Source organism: Pectinophora gossypiella, chromosome 3 (genome assembly GCF_024362695.1).
Source record: "Pectinophora gossypiella chromosome 3, ilPecGoss1.1, whole genome shotgun sequence".
Lineage (NCBI taxonomy): Eukaryota > Metazoa > Arthropoda > Insecta > Lepidoptera > Gelechiidae > Pectinophora > Pectinophora gossypiella.
Window position 1 is genome coordinate 15,310,232 of NC_065406.1, and position 15,231 is coordinate 15,325,462.

A 15,231-nucleotide genomic window follows, 5' to 3' on the forward strand; every position below is an offset into this window, starting at 1 on the left:
TGAAACCTATTAATTCTTATCTAGTAATACGGATAAGCAAACGCACATTAGCGTAGTGGTACGGATAAGCTGTGGTAGTCCAATTGGTAGAACGCTTGCCTCTCACTTTGAGGTCGCAAGTTCGAATCCAGCACAGGCCTAAACCTATGATTGTTGAATTTATTTTCAAATACATGTTTGGATCATTATCACGTGCTCATCGGTGAAGGAAAACATCGTGAGGAAACCTACATTCCCGAGAAATTCATTTTCGGAGGTGTGTGAACTGAAAGTGAAAAAAACTGAACTGAAAAAAAGTGAACCTGTCAATTTTTTATGTTAGGTAAGCGGACCCTGTGAGAAACGGGATAACGCTAGGGAGATGATGACTAATATTGTTACGGAACCCTAATGGTTCGTGTCATGGCCACTTCATTAATGATACGTAAACAATGTCAGTTAGTACTTTATTGCTCTTCGCGAGGACAAACGTGTCAACAATTTAAACGTTGAAGTAGTACTTCTACACCATAATGTTTTTCCTTTTATTATTGTTTCTGTGCTCACTTTTGGCAATATTCATATTAAAAAATAAAAACAGTGACTATTGGAAGAAAAGAAATGTAGTTCAAGTCAGTGGATTACTCTCGAAATTCTATTTTGGGAATGTATCTTTACCTGAAGTCTACAAGAAAGTGTACGATGACTATCCCGGAGAACCTTACGTTGGTATTTTCCTTGGAATGAGGCCAGCGTTGCTGATACGAGACGTAGAAAACGTACAAGCAGTAATGGCAGGAGAATTCCAAAGTTTTTATAAGCGAGGAATCACGCTAAACCCGCAAGATGTCCTAGCTGACAATGTTCTGTTCATAGACGAGTTCGGACGCTGGAAAATTCTGAGACACAAACTCTCTCCTATTTTCACGAGCTCGAAGCTAAAGAACATGTTTTATATTCTTGAAAGATGCGGTCGAGACTTCGTAGAACGGATCAAACAGGACCCGAAAAATGTGGATAATCCTTTCGAGGCATTGTATTCGTATACTACTGCATCCATAGCCGCATCAGTATTTGGTATTGATGCTCAAGTCAAAAACACGATGGATTCTCCACTTTTGGATATGGTAAAGAAAGCTATAGCTCCAACTTTGAAGTCTAACCTCATATTTGCTATAGCTAATATATCCCCGCGTTTGTTACAAGTTTTTAACTTGAAATCTTTTGGCGATTACGAAGAGTTCTTTGTTGGTGTTGTGAGGAAAGTTATTGAAAATAGAAGAAATGAAAAACAAAGACGACACGATTTCATTGATATATGCTTGGAGCTACAAGATCAGGGGATGATGAAAGATTTTACAACGGGATATGAATTGGAACCATCTGTTGAAGTATTGGCGGCTCAAGCGTTTTTTTTCTTTGTAGCTGGTGCTGATACTTCAGCCAATACAATGCATTTCACTTTACTGGAACTGTCAAACAACCCGAACATTTTAAAAAAGGTCCACAATGAAATCGATGAGGTATTTGATAAGTGTGATGAGAAGTTGACGTATAGCGATGTTTATGAAAAGTTTCCATATTTAGACAAAGTAGTCAAAGAGGCTTTGAGAAAATTTCCCCCAATTGGTATGATTCAACGCAAGTGCACGAAGGATACAATACTGCCTGTTGGTGGAGTGAGAGTCGATAAAGATTGTACCATTGTATTGCCAGTGTATGCTATACATAGAGATGAGAATTATTATCCAAATCCTGATGTATTTGATCCAGACAGATTTTCGCCCGAAAATGAAGCTGAAATACCAAACTACGCTTATTTGCCCTTTGGTGAGGGGAATCGCATCTGTTTAGGTAAATATATAATTTTTATTAGTACTATTGCAACATACCAATCCGTGGTGGATCGTGTGATTCATGGGCGAATCGTGGTGGACTATGCTCCATACCCCCTCCAGTTGATTGAGGGGAAGCCTTTGCCCAGCATAATATAAATTGAGATAGACGAGGTACAGACATCGCAAGATGAACTAAGTACCCACACCTCACCGAACTTTTTGTTAGACCAACATAATAGGTGATAACCACCCAACAGTGCGACATATTAGCACGCCCCGGACACTTCATACAATACTCCTCGTTTGACACAGACACTCATGCCCATTACGATTGAAGACTAAAGTAAGACCGAGGGGGTTGAGGTAAATCTAGCTCAGCCACTGGTGGGGTGCGGAGAGTAGGCGTTCTATACGTAGTATTATTCCTTATCCTAATTTTAGAATAAATAGTCTAATATCAATAAGGCTATTTATGCAATGTTTATGTTATTGAAACACATGGCGCTCCATGAACACAAAGAAAAACAGAGACAGTAATTAAGCGATCGGTTGATTGCCTATAGGCAAATCATATTATAGCTATACTTAGTAATCTTGACTGTAGGTTGTTTTTGGTTATTCGTAGATAAGATAACAATTTTAATGCTTTCTCCAATACAAAAAAGGAATTACTTATCGTACCAAAAACGAGTAGGTATCAAGTGAAACGCAATAATGCCGCCTTGTGTGCGTCTTCGGTTTTTATATTCTGGTGTATTTTTATTGCATGTTTTTTCCCAATGTTATCAGTAACAAATGTGTTTTAAAATTACTCATTAATAATGATTCATGTCTTATTGTTTTTCTTTTCAGGTATGAGACTTGCGCGTTTGCAGGTGAAAGTTGGACTGGCTTGGTTACTCAGACGTTACACACTGGTCCCGCAGTCTGTGGTCCCGGAGCATTTTGAACCTAGTGTCTTCGCGTTAAGGGCCTCCAAATATCGTTATGATTTAGTTCCCAGATCAACTAATTAACGTGCTTAGGGAAAATGGACAGGATGACGACCCGGTGGTGTAATGGTTAACACGCTCGCTAGTTTGACAAGCGCTGCGGGTTCAAGTTCAAGTCAGATTTTTAAAATTTTTAAGTTATAGTTTTAGATAAATGCAATAAAAAATGTAAAACACAGTTGTGTACTATATGATTAGCTAATAACTAGTAACCCGCTATGTGCGAGGATCTTTTTTAATAAGATTGGCTATATAAGCCACATTGAAGCAGTCGCCGTAGCAGAAATCGGCTGGATCACATCATAATCATCAACTTGTAACATATTAAACAAATTAAATCACAATGAAATACATGAAAAAGAAAAATAAAGAAAATTTAAAGTAATACAAATAAAAACAAACAAATAAAAGAAAGGATGCAGGTCGTGTCGTATCAGGAAATGAAGGATTTGGTGGAAAAAAAAGGAATGACGATTACTCCTACGATAAGCGCGCAGCTCTTAAATGATGAGAGAGAATGTAATACAAAAGATATAAATTCTGTTTTGGGTATTAATAAAAAATACTGTAAGTACACATAAAATAATAAATTAGCTGGTACTATGTAAATAAAAAGGACACAGTGTAAAGGAAACTATTGCAGGTGCAGTGTGCCATCATTTTTATTTAATGCCTACTGTTTCTGAATAATTATTTATTATTTTCCTGTTACTCGTAATGGCAGGTAAATGAATGAGTTCAAATAAACGATCAAATTAAATGATTCGCGGATATACTTAATTCTAATTTACTTTGACGGGTCTAGTACAAAATTAGTTCCGCCCAACTGATAGCTCTACTTTTACTCAGGGCTGTCAAACTAAATCAAGATTAATTTTCGTGTGATTTATTGAGACTGTACGTATATTGAAACTAATAGTAAGATAATTTTAAAAATACTTATTAAATAGTTTTATAAATATAATATTATGTTTACGTTACTCTGCAGAAAATAGTGTGTTAGTGCCATCGTAACGAAAACTTTGAGGGATGATTCAGATCATGATTACGAGTTGATATCAAGTGGAATATTCCATCGCAAAAGTATAAAATTATATAAAAAAAAATCACTTGATATTAACTCAGAATCATGGTTTGAATCATCCCCCTCAGTATTCGTTACAATGTCACTAACACCTTATAATATATTATAATGAACGAAAGTTGTAGTTATTTCGATAGGAACTAATACATACATAACCTCACGCTTATTTCCCACCGGGGTGAGCAGAGATTATGGAATTCCATTTGCTTCGATCCTGACACACTTATCTTGCTTCTTCCACATCAATTGGTCCTTGTTCCACATTTATCAATCGTACTGAAGCTTTTCTAATGACATCTCCAATTTGGTAATGTACGTCTTTCGACAACTAATTAATAAATAAGTAAATAATTGTAAAGATTCTATTTTCTATCCCTTGCAAATTATCACGTTTTGGAATACAAATGGACGCTAAGTCGCTCGTCCCAGCTTGGCAACAGCTAGTGGGATCAAGTCGCGACCGAGCGATTTCAATTTAATTCCCATTTCAAAGGACGGAGTCATCTTATTTTTAATATAGATATATATATTAAATAAAGCCGATAATGAGATATACAAGGGATATATTATGTGGCTTAACACGGTTTGCAATTGAGGAAACCGGAGTCTACATAACCCGTTTTATTACAGCGATTCCTCGTTAAGGAGACGACTTACGATATTCAAATCGTCATATAATACTTAAGGGTTACGCTTTCAATTTCCCACGTGCAAATGGTATTGAACAAACCCATTCTGCGATCGTACTGCAATAGAGATTTCAATTCCAATTGCGATTTTCTATTCCCACACGCGGCCATTCAGCGAAGAAATTCATACGGTTGGCACCACTCCAATATTTCTTGTTATATTTTGCTTTTCATCATTAGAAAGGGAAAGAAGAGGCTTTGGCTTGAGGCATCTTTATTATGTACTGGTAGGTGTTAGTAACATAAAATAAGCTCATAACTATATCCCAACAGGCTATTTGACTGGGTCGAAGATAAATTATAAAGTGCTTAGATCTACAAATAGAAGCCAGTCTATGATGATCAAAAATCAATCTCATTTTTCTTTTTGACTTATTTTCGAATTTTAATTATGAATTAAGTAACAATGATTACGATTTTTGACTGCTTTCACTGATGACGTCACAGGCCAGTATTTCCATACAAATTCCGTAGAAAATTGTCGATTTTACGATTCGTAAATAGTATCTCATTTGACTAAGTTGTCAAATAGCCTTTTGGCTTAATCAGAGGTACGTCCATCACAAGATGAACTAATTAGCTCTTAGTGAATAGTGTCTTATATAAAGTTTTATCATGTAAGGAAATAAGAATGAAAAATTCTATCGAATTATCTCATGTATAGCTGAGTGAGTGATAGGTGAGTTGAGATGATTGTGTGAGAAGTAAACGAGTAACATGAGTAGTACAGAAGGTATAGAGTGTAGAAGGGATGCATAGACAAATGATAGGTTGAGTGAAGGAGTGAGAGAGGGATAGAAGGAGTGAGAAGGGAAGGAGAGACGATGGTTGTGTAAATTGTTGTACTGGGAGAATAAATTTTTATTAATTATATAGAAGTCTTCTTCTATCGTGTGGGTTGTGAGGTGGAGTACCAACCTCATCAACCCTGGTGTCAGGGTTACTATTGAGCCGCCAAAAGCCCCTGACATGGCTCATGTAACGACTACTTACTTACATCAGTAAGTAGTAACCGGGACAAACGGCTTAACGTGCCTTCCAAAGCACGAATCATCTTACTTTCGGACAATCAGGTGATCAGCTTGTAATGTCCTAACCAAACTAGGGACCACAGAGTAATTTTCGTGATGTACACTGGGAATCGAACCTGGGACCTCCGGATCGTGAGCCCAACGCTCAACCACTAGACCACAGAGGCCGTTATTATTAGCAAGGGTAGGTATTACAGCTCTTTTTACATAAGTTTTGCGTCTTTTTACTGCCGGGAACGTTCCCAAAGTGAGAACATTCCCAAAGTGAGAACATTCCCAAAGTGAGAACGTTCCCAAAGTGAGAACGTTCCCAAAGTGAGAACGTTCCCAAAGTGAGAACGTTCCCAAAGTGAGAACGTTCCCAAAGTGAGAACGTTCCCAAAGTGAGAACGTTCCCAACGTGAGAACGTTCCCAAAGTGAAAACGTTCCCAAAGTGAGAACGTTCCCAAAGTGAGAACATTCCCAAAGTGAGAACATTCCCAAAGTGAGAACATTCCCAAAGTGAGAACATTCCCTGGGACGGATCATCACTGTTCAAGACTCGTGTGTTTTAAATTATACAAAGGATTTATGACTCGCGTTTTATGTAAATACCTTTTTTTCCTAATTGACATTCTTTAGTCAGACTGCTCTTGGAATAGGTACCTACTTCATTAGACTAATTGCTTCGGTTCGATTAGGAAATGAGATTGAAGTAATTAAATAATGAATTAGGAGGTCTCATTAAGTTACATCTTTTATCTTGTAAAGGTGAAAACGTATTTTCAATTTTGCATATTTTTAAGATTCCAAGCTTGGGGGTTAGCGAAAAAGGCTACCTGCTTGAAATGGGACTGGGCTGGATATGCCCGAATGCCCGATGACCTCTGGACCAAAAAAGCTACAGAGTGGGTTCCTGCAAACGCAGACCGCTTTTCGAAACGGTGGCACGAACAAGGTGACGACAAGGAGGAGTGGTAGAAGAAAAGAGAGGCCTTTGCCATGCAGTGGGACATTGAGGACTATTAATTAATCCACTACAGGCGTTATACCAAAAACACTCCACACCGGTCTCCACACTCTCAACATACACCCATCCACACACGCACTGCTTCAAAAAGCAGTTATACTGAATACGTGTCGCATTGTTTGGACATTCTTATCACTGAACCAATAACAGCACTTGGCTACGGCCCGTGCCACTCATACCTTTTCGGAGAGATTTAAATATATATAACATACATACATACATAAACTCACGCCTATTTCCCACCGGGGTAAGCAGAGACTATAGAATTCCATTTGCTTCGATCCTGACACACTTCTCTTGCTTCCTCCACATTCATCAATCGCTTCATACACGCACGCCGGTTCAGAGTAGATCGTATTGAACCTTTTCTAAGGACATCTCCAATTTGGTCATCATAAGTCCTTCTCGGTCTTCCTCTGCCAGCCCTACCATCAACTTTCGCTTTATATACCGCTTTTGCAATCCTATTATCCTTCATCCGCTCTACGTGTCCAAACCAACCTAACATTCCCTTCTCAATCCTAGTCACTATATCGTCTTTTACACCACATCTCTGTCTTATCACACTGTTTCTCACTCTATCACTCAACTTCACACCGCAGATGCTACGAAAAGACCTCAAATATATATAAAAACAATAATAATAATAATAAGAGGGAGGGGCGGATCTATTTTGGATAGCATGTAATATACAGCTCATCACCTATCACGTTGGTTTAACAGAAAGCTCGGTGTGGTGTTGGTACTTAGTTCATCTTGCGACGGATTCACCTCTGACTACCCGGATTAGGATTTAGTCATGAGCTTATGTCTAATCAGCATCGTTTACGTATCAACAGTGGCTGCAGTTGTTTTTGATTACTTGTCCTCTGCTTACCCTACTGGGGATTACGGGCGTGAGTTTATGTACAGTCATGAGCAATATAAATGTATCCATTTTAGGACTCTGTCGCACTAACATTTTTGACATTTAGTGAGATTTACTATTCAATTTGTCAAAAAAGTTAATGTGACATGGTACCAAAGTGTATACATATTAATGCTCGTGACCGTACTTAGCACTACTACTAATAGATGAGAATTAAATAAAAAAAAAAATTTAAACAACCCCACAACAACAATCCTACAAGAGAGAGAGTGTGAGAGAGAGAGAGTAGAGATGTAGTTGTTTATTTAAACAACTCTACAATCAATCAACTATTTAAATAGTTTGTTGGAAAAGTTATTCGGAATAATTGCTACTTAATTTCTGAAAATATCAAAAGTCCTATCTCACTACGATATCATGTTGAAGCCACTAAGATTGCGCAAGTTAATCACCAGGGCTAACACGCGCAACGCGATAAAAAGATCGACCAATTCAATAAATTTTGTTGCAATCGATAAGTTTGTTTATTCCTAACATACGTGTCACGTAATTTTGTTCGTATTTTGACAGAATGACATGTGTAAGCGAAAAGAGCACCGTAGAAAGACAACAGAAAACAAAAAAAACGTATAAAAAGATAAAACTAAAACGTAATTTCATGACAGGACGGAAACCAGCCAGTCGCTGCCCAACTAAAGAGTTTGCGACAACATGACTTATTTGGGTTCACATATCAAATCGACATAATTATATTGTCAGAATCAATAAAATGACCGTCACAAAATTATATCACTTTGCGCATGTTACAATGGTCACACTGATGTAATTCATCTAAACGGCGATATTTGTAAGTGTGCAATTTCAACAAAAATCAAATAGCAATATTGTTTCATCTTTGTTGACAACCAACAACGCTTAACCAATTTGTAGCCGGCAATCTTTCCCGCTCGAGGAGGAGCTCGGTGGCGCAGCGGTTAACGCGCTCGGTCTGCGATTGTTGAAGCAACTTTCGCAAAGGCCGGTCATAGGATGGGGGACCACAAAAAAAAAGTTTTCATCTCGAATTCCTCCGTGCTTCGGAAGGCACGTTAAGCCATTGGTCCCGGTTGCATTAGCAGTCGTTAATAACCACCAATCCGCACTGGGCCCGCGTGGTGGTATAAGGCCCGATCTCCCTATCCACCCATAGGGAAGGCCCGTGCCCCAGCAGTGGGGACGTTAATGGGCTGGATGATGATGATGAATCTTTCCCGCTAGTGGCGCAACCAAGGTGTCCTAGTGAGATAGCTAAGGCTTAAAAAATAAGTTAGTATGTATGAATGTGAAAACATCCAAAGACGCAAAGGAAAACATTTATCATATTTTTAATAACGTTTCCAGTTTGAGCTTCTTAAAGCTTTGGCCATGCACCAGAAAACAGAAAACCATCCATTGTTGTAAAAACTAAAAAAGATAGTAAGGTTTGAGGCACATTTAGATACATAATTCAGTTTTATTTTAATAAAACTTGTCCTCAACTTTTGAATTTTATAATAATTAGCAAACATTTTTTTCCGCTAATGTATTATGGTATTGTACAAAAACTCACTTGAAAACCTTGCAAATCGCAACAGCCTCATGTTTAAGATGTATCGGTTATAGGGGGGTTAAAAAGGCCACATCGTAGAAATTCATCTATAAAAGCAATATTGCTATTTGAAATTTGTTTGCATTGCGCCCTTACTTTTATATACGCAAATGTCAAATTGCATTAAGTATTGCTTTTTTGGATTGATTGCTCCGCGATGTGGCCTTTTTAGCCCCCAGAAGTCTAAATTTTTCATTTCTTCAATGGATAAGTAGGTACGATCCGATAATTTGTACAATTAACAAAATGTTGTTACGTCCATATAAGACTAAAGTAAGACACAGAGGGGGTGAAGTCGGCGCTCTTTAGAAATTGATGTGCAGCGGAGAGTTACTGTTCTATACGGAGTATTATTCTTTATTCTATACCCATAATCTGTCAGATTTTTTTTTGGAAGCCGGTTAGTAATAATAAGAATGCAACACTTCATTACACAGAAGGGACATAAAGTACTTACAACACAAACAACATATTATTATGAAAATAAATGGTATAGGATAAAATTATAATAATAGTGAAGCTAAATAAGTATACCTACATAAACTAAACTAAGGTTACTAATGAGGAAGTGCTAGTAAGAGTAAGGGAGAAGAAAGGCAAATATTGAGAGTTACTGAAGACAGAAGAGGTAAGATGATTAGACACTTAATAATAGACGACGAATTTATTAAAGACATCATAGAAGGGAAGTAAAAAGGAAAGAGAGGAAGGGGAAGACCAAGAAGAGCTTACAGTGTCGTATAAGGAAGTGAAAGAACTGGTCTTTGATAGACAAGAGTGAATAATGCTACATCATCAAGAGCGTGGATCTTAAATTAGTGATGACATAAACTTAACACAAGTAATGTTAGATGTAACTGTACCACCGGCTTTAAGCTGCCTAAGTGGGAGTCGCACTTAAGCGAACAGCAGCACAATTTATGACCTACTTAGCAAGCAAAACAAAAATGTCCGAGTCTAGAGTAGCCGAAGCAAAAGTTTACTTTTGTATGGTATCGCCTCGGCAATTGTAGTTTTTCCGGTAAATCGTGTTATTTTTACCTGTCTTATTCTTTTCATTGCCTTTTCTGCTTCGTCCGGTTACATTAGCATTAAATAAAAGATAGTTGTTCTTCAATTCATTATTATTTGAGATATGATTTTTATTTTCAGATAAAATCTTGCTTCTATTATTGTTCGAAGGATGTCTGTATTATTTCAAATTTGACGTGACCGGACAAATAAAGAGCGCTGAGGGCTCTCTCCCGGTACAAAATTTAAGACAACAGGCTTGAGTGTGTCCAGTTGGGCGCGAACCCCGGTTCGGGGCATCGTCTGAGAGGACAATATTTGAAATAATTTTGAAACGACAACGATAAGCGCTGAATGATAGATTCAGTCGACCACGCAGGCGGAGTCGGCATCAGGGTTTGAAGTGTTTGTTGTTGCGAGCTGATTGGCCGCCTATATGGCTAAAGTAATCGGGGTCGTTGGGTTCGTATATTACGTGCTTCGGGCGCCGATACTTTTCAGTACCCTAAGCGGGAGCTTGTTTGTGACGCAATGGATACATTTGTAATGTTGAAAATGTGTGTAAATAAATACCTAAATATATATATAAATCATCATCATCATCAGCCCATTTACGTCCCTACTGCTGGGGCACGGGCCTTCCCTATGGATGGATAGGGAGATCGGGCCTTAAACCATCACGCGGGCCCAGTGCAGATTAATGGTTATTAACGACTATTAATGCAGCCGGGACCAACGGCTTAACGTGCCTTCCGAAGCACGGAGAAGCTCGAGATGAAAACTTTTTTTTTGTGGTCACCCATCGTATGACCGGCCTTTGCGAAAGTTGCTTCAACAATCGCAGACCGAGCGCGTTTACCGCTGCGCCACCGAGCTCCTCAAAAATAAATCATAAACAATTAAATAAGTATATTATGCGGTGGCGCAGGCTGTTTGTTGTCGGCAACCGAATCTCGAATATTCCAACTTAGACCGTTTCGTTACCGTCAATCAACACTATAAATTACTCCTAAGGCCGTAACATTTTCGATTACGCTTCACTTGCAACAAAGCTTCGACGCTGAGCATTTCCACTTGAGAGCACTTTCACAAGAAACCTAAACACACACAATAGTTGGATACAAACAAACGTTTGTGCATTCAGAGCCTTATTACGTATTTGCTTTGGGGACGCTTCGTCTCTTGGTACCTGAGTCTGGGTATAACTTCGGTGTGAAGATATGTTATAAACGACTCTATTTTGTTTCCTTTATGTTGAAAATTCGAGTGCTTCTATTTTCTCAATGTTCCTCGGCAATCATCGTAATTCCGAACATAAACGAATGCTAATTTCCATGATCGTCTATTATTAGATTTATCGTGTATCAGAATTTGAATTCAGAACTGAGTTCTTTCTTGTTTTGTTTTGTTTACGTGGGAACACTGTAATCGGATGAGAGATGATTCCATCCAGCCCGTTCTAGTCAGTACAGCGTAGAAGCAAAAAAAAAATATAAAAAGCGAACAATTATAGTGGTGGTATTGTACTTATTTAACAGCCGTATGTGTTATACTGAAAGCTGAAAGTAGGAAAGTTAAAGTTCTCACATACATACATACATAAATTCACGCCTATTTTTGGGTAAGCAGAGTCTCGGTAAGGAATCCCATTTTGCTTCGATCCTGACACACTTCTTTTCTTCCTTCTAGCCAAGTAGTTAATACCATCTACGGCAAATCTACAATAAGTCACGCCAAAAAAATACTTGCTTCCTCCACATTTATCAATCGTTTCATACACGCACGCTAGTTCAGAGTAGATCGTACTGAGCCTTTTCTAAGGACATCTCAGTTCTCAGTTTGAAGCAATGTAAGTAAAGTGTGAATCATTGATTCAGAAATTGTGAAAGGAGACTGTCAATAAGCCAATGATCCGAACGGCTAGGTAGTTTACAGTTGACCTATCAAATCATTCGCTGGGTAGTCGGATTGTCAGAGGCCCACGAAATGTTCCCGAAGTTTGTCAGTCGATCAATTTTCTTGGAAACGTTGTGGATTAAAAAAAAAAACTTTCAGTTCTTGGACAATTTCAAATAAAATTATGTGGTAAGACGTCCCAGTAATCAATTAAAGTTATTCTTATAGTTCATTCTTTACCACTTTCATGGATGGCCTGCAATGGTCAGACCAAAATAAGGGTCAGTCTTATATAATTTATTTATTTATTAAGCACATAAACAGTACAAACATACAACAGTTAATATAACTTTCTTATTGGCTAGTACTAGTGCTTGCACCAATTTCAGACGTACAAAACTTTCGTAATTAACATTAATGATAATGAGGATTATAATGATGTGTTTCTCTGGATAATAAACCGTATCCTTTTACCACTAGACTAGACGTCACCTCGAGACGTCAAGGGCCTTTGACGGCTCAAAAATAACCCTGACACCAGGCCAGATCACGTTGGTCATTCACCTCACAACCCACACGATAGAAGAAGAGGAGACCATTAAACTTAAACAGCTAAAATGTTGCATTGCTTTATTTGTCCGATAAATAAAAAGTAAACCTTGTCTTATGAAAACAGATATTCGAAATCAAGAGCAATGCGCCAGCTTCATTTCAAATTAGCTCGCATAACACTCAAGCTTAGCTTTCAGTATAAAATTATCAGCAATGAAGACAAAGGAAATTGGCTCAATTTAATCTCTTTCGATCCCTTAAGATATAAATGACAAAGGCGATATTCAACGCAGGAATTCTCTGAGCTAAATTGAAGTTAAGATAAGTTTTGTCATCCAAAACACGTCCAGTTGGATTTTTAGTTTGACCATAGAATTAACAATAATAACTACGTATAGAACGGTAACTTCTCGTCCGCATCAATGAGGGTCTTTCCATGCTACTTTCACCAAAATCAACATACATGGCGTTGTACAGCTTTAGGGGGAGGCCCCTGTGGATAGACAGTTACTGCTGCCCTCTGTCAGGTTCCAGGTTACAGTCCTTGTGACTTGCCCCTTCCGTCCTGCATTGCCGTACCGACGGCTCCCATCCCCGCCTCTGCAACCATTGAGGTCTTCACCCGTATCCCTGGGCAAGGGTTTTACATTATACCCCGTAGGTCTGAAGCAAGAGGCGCTCACAATCGCGGCAAAGACGCGCCGCACCATATTTGCCCCAGTAGAGGGCAGAGAAGATGACTCTGTCTTCCCTGGGACCGGGTAAACGGCCTTGTATGAAACCTAAACCAAAGGCAATTCCTAATTCGCAATCAATCATAATAACCTCTTTGATCTATTTTTGTATCAGACTATCTATTATTTACTTACACAAAAGCTCTTTTGAAACCAGTATTTTGAATTGAAAGAAGATCTGAATCAACCGGAATTTTGTCTAACTTAGAAAGTAAGACTTTAAGTTAGACAATAAGGCAGCGAAATCAAGGGGTATAATTGGCATTCAGTGCTGTGATTCCAAGTTTGCAAGATTAAATTTAGAAGTTAGCGAGAATCACTGAGTGATAGGTACCTAATTTCTGTCAGCGTCTGATAAATTATCTGAGACCACCTAGATTGAACAACGACATAGCTGATTGCTAATAAAGTATTCTTTTGTAAGTGACTTGTTGTAAATTTTCCGCAGTATTATATTGGAAAGAATTAATCGACCCTAGTGGGCCGATAGCGATAAGCTCTGAATGATGGAACCACTTCCAGCAGAGTGACGAGTTCAACCAATAGATATAGGTTAAAAAAGCCACATAGACACAATTCATCTAAAAAGCAATAATTAAATTTGACATTTTTGCATATAAAAAAGTAAGTGCGCAATGCCAAGAAATGTCATAGAGTTACTAAATATTGGTTGCTTAGAAAAATTGCTTCAGCCTGCCCCTGCAAAGTAGAACGTCATATCGCACCAGAACTAGCCGTAATCCACTAAGGGCTGTAAAGCCCTAAGCTTGCGCATTAGCACACCCCGGACACTTCATACAAAATACCTGGTTTTACATAGATTACACAGACATTACACATTGACGTTATTGTACACGCGCATCTGCGTGTGTGACATCTGACGCCTTTTTTTACGTGACTTATTGTAGATTTGCCGCAGTTGGCATTAACTACTGACGCCCATACCATTGAAGACTAAAGTAAAACCGTGGGGGGTGAAGTACTCCCACTGGTGGGGAGCGGAGAGTTTTCGTTCTATAATAATACATAATTATAGTCTTATATATTCTATGCCAGAACTCGGAGGCGCAACGGTAACTCGAGGAGCTCGGTGGCGCAGCGGTAAACGCGCTCGGTCTGCGATTGTTGAAGTTAAGCAACTTTCGCAAAGGCCGGTCATAGGATGGGTGACCACAAAAAAAAAGATTTCATCTCGAGCTCCTCCGTGTTTCGGAAGACACGTTAAGCCGTTGGTCCCGGCTGTAGCAGTCGTTAATAACCACCAATCCGCACTGGGCCCGCGTGATGGTTTAAGGCCCGATCTCCCTATCCATCCATAGGAAAGGCCCGTGCCCCAGCAGTGGGGACGTTAATGGGCTAATGATGATGATTCTATGCCAGAACTATGCTCAGTTATCACCGAGGGGGCAATAACGTATCCGGAACTAACGAATCTTCCTTCACGACACAGATAAATATTATTTTAGAAGAGTCCTTTTTATTTCGAAAGTTTATCTTGAGTACTTATTTAAAAAAGTATTCCAATTTTAAAAGTGAAGTAAGTTGCATGCCACTGAGTTTTGCAGGCCAGTGTAGTTCTCTGAAACCAAATTTAGTGTTAGCTTTTAATTAATAGAGCTTTGGTGCTGAATAAATTTAGTTTATAATCTGCGAGGTAACAATGACGGACCTTATAGTGTGCTTACGGGCTGATCCACCCGTCACTCTCCACATCACTTCACCGGGTAGGACAGAAGATTAACGGCCTTCGTGGGTCAATAGTTGAGCAGTGGGACACGCTCAAATCGACGTCCCGGTTTTGAATCTCAGTGGAACCAAATTTTGATTGTCCATTTATGAAACAAAACACCAACTAGACAAACTACAATGTAGTCATTTTGCTATCAAGGCATTTTACGATGAAGACAATAAAATCTAAAT

The 15,231-nt window shown here is 38.7% G+C and overlaps 1 protein-coding gene across 1 annotated transcript; it reads left to right on the forward strand.

The window, feature by feature from the left end:
- The first annotated feature begins 433 nt into the window (after positions 1-433).
- LOC126382102 (cytochrome P450 6B5-like) lies at positions 434-3,572 on the forward strand. Its single transcript, XM_050031842.1, has 2 exons — positions 434-1,833; positions 2,670-3,572. Exons 1-2 carry the CDS (start codon positions 513-515, stop codon positions 2,831-2,833), a joined length of 1,485 nt encoding a protein of 494 aa, XP_049887799.1. The 5' UTR covers positions 434-512; the 3' UTR covers positions 2,834-3,572.
- The last annotated feature ends 11,659 nt before the right edge of the window (positions 3,573-15,231 follow it).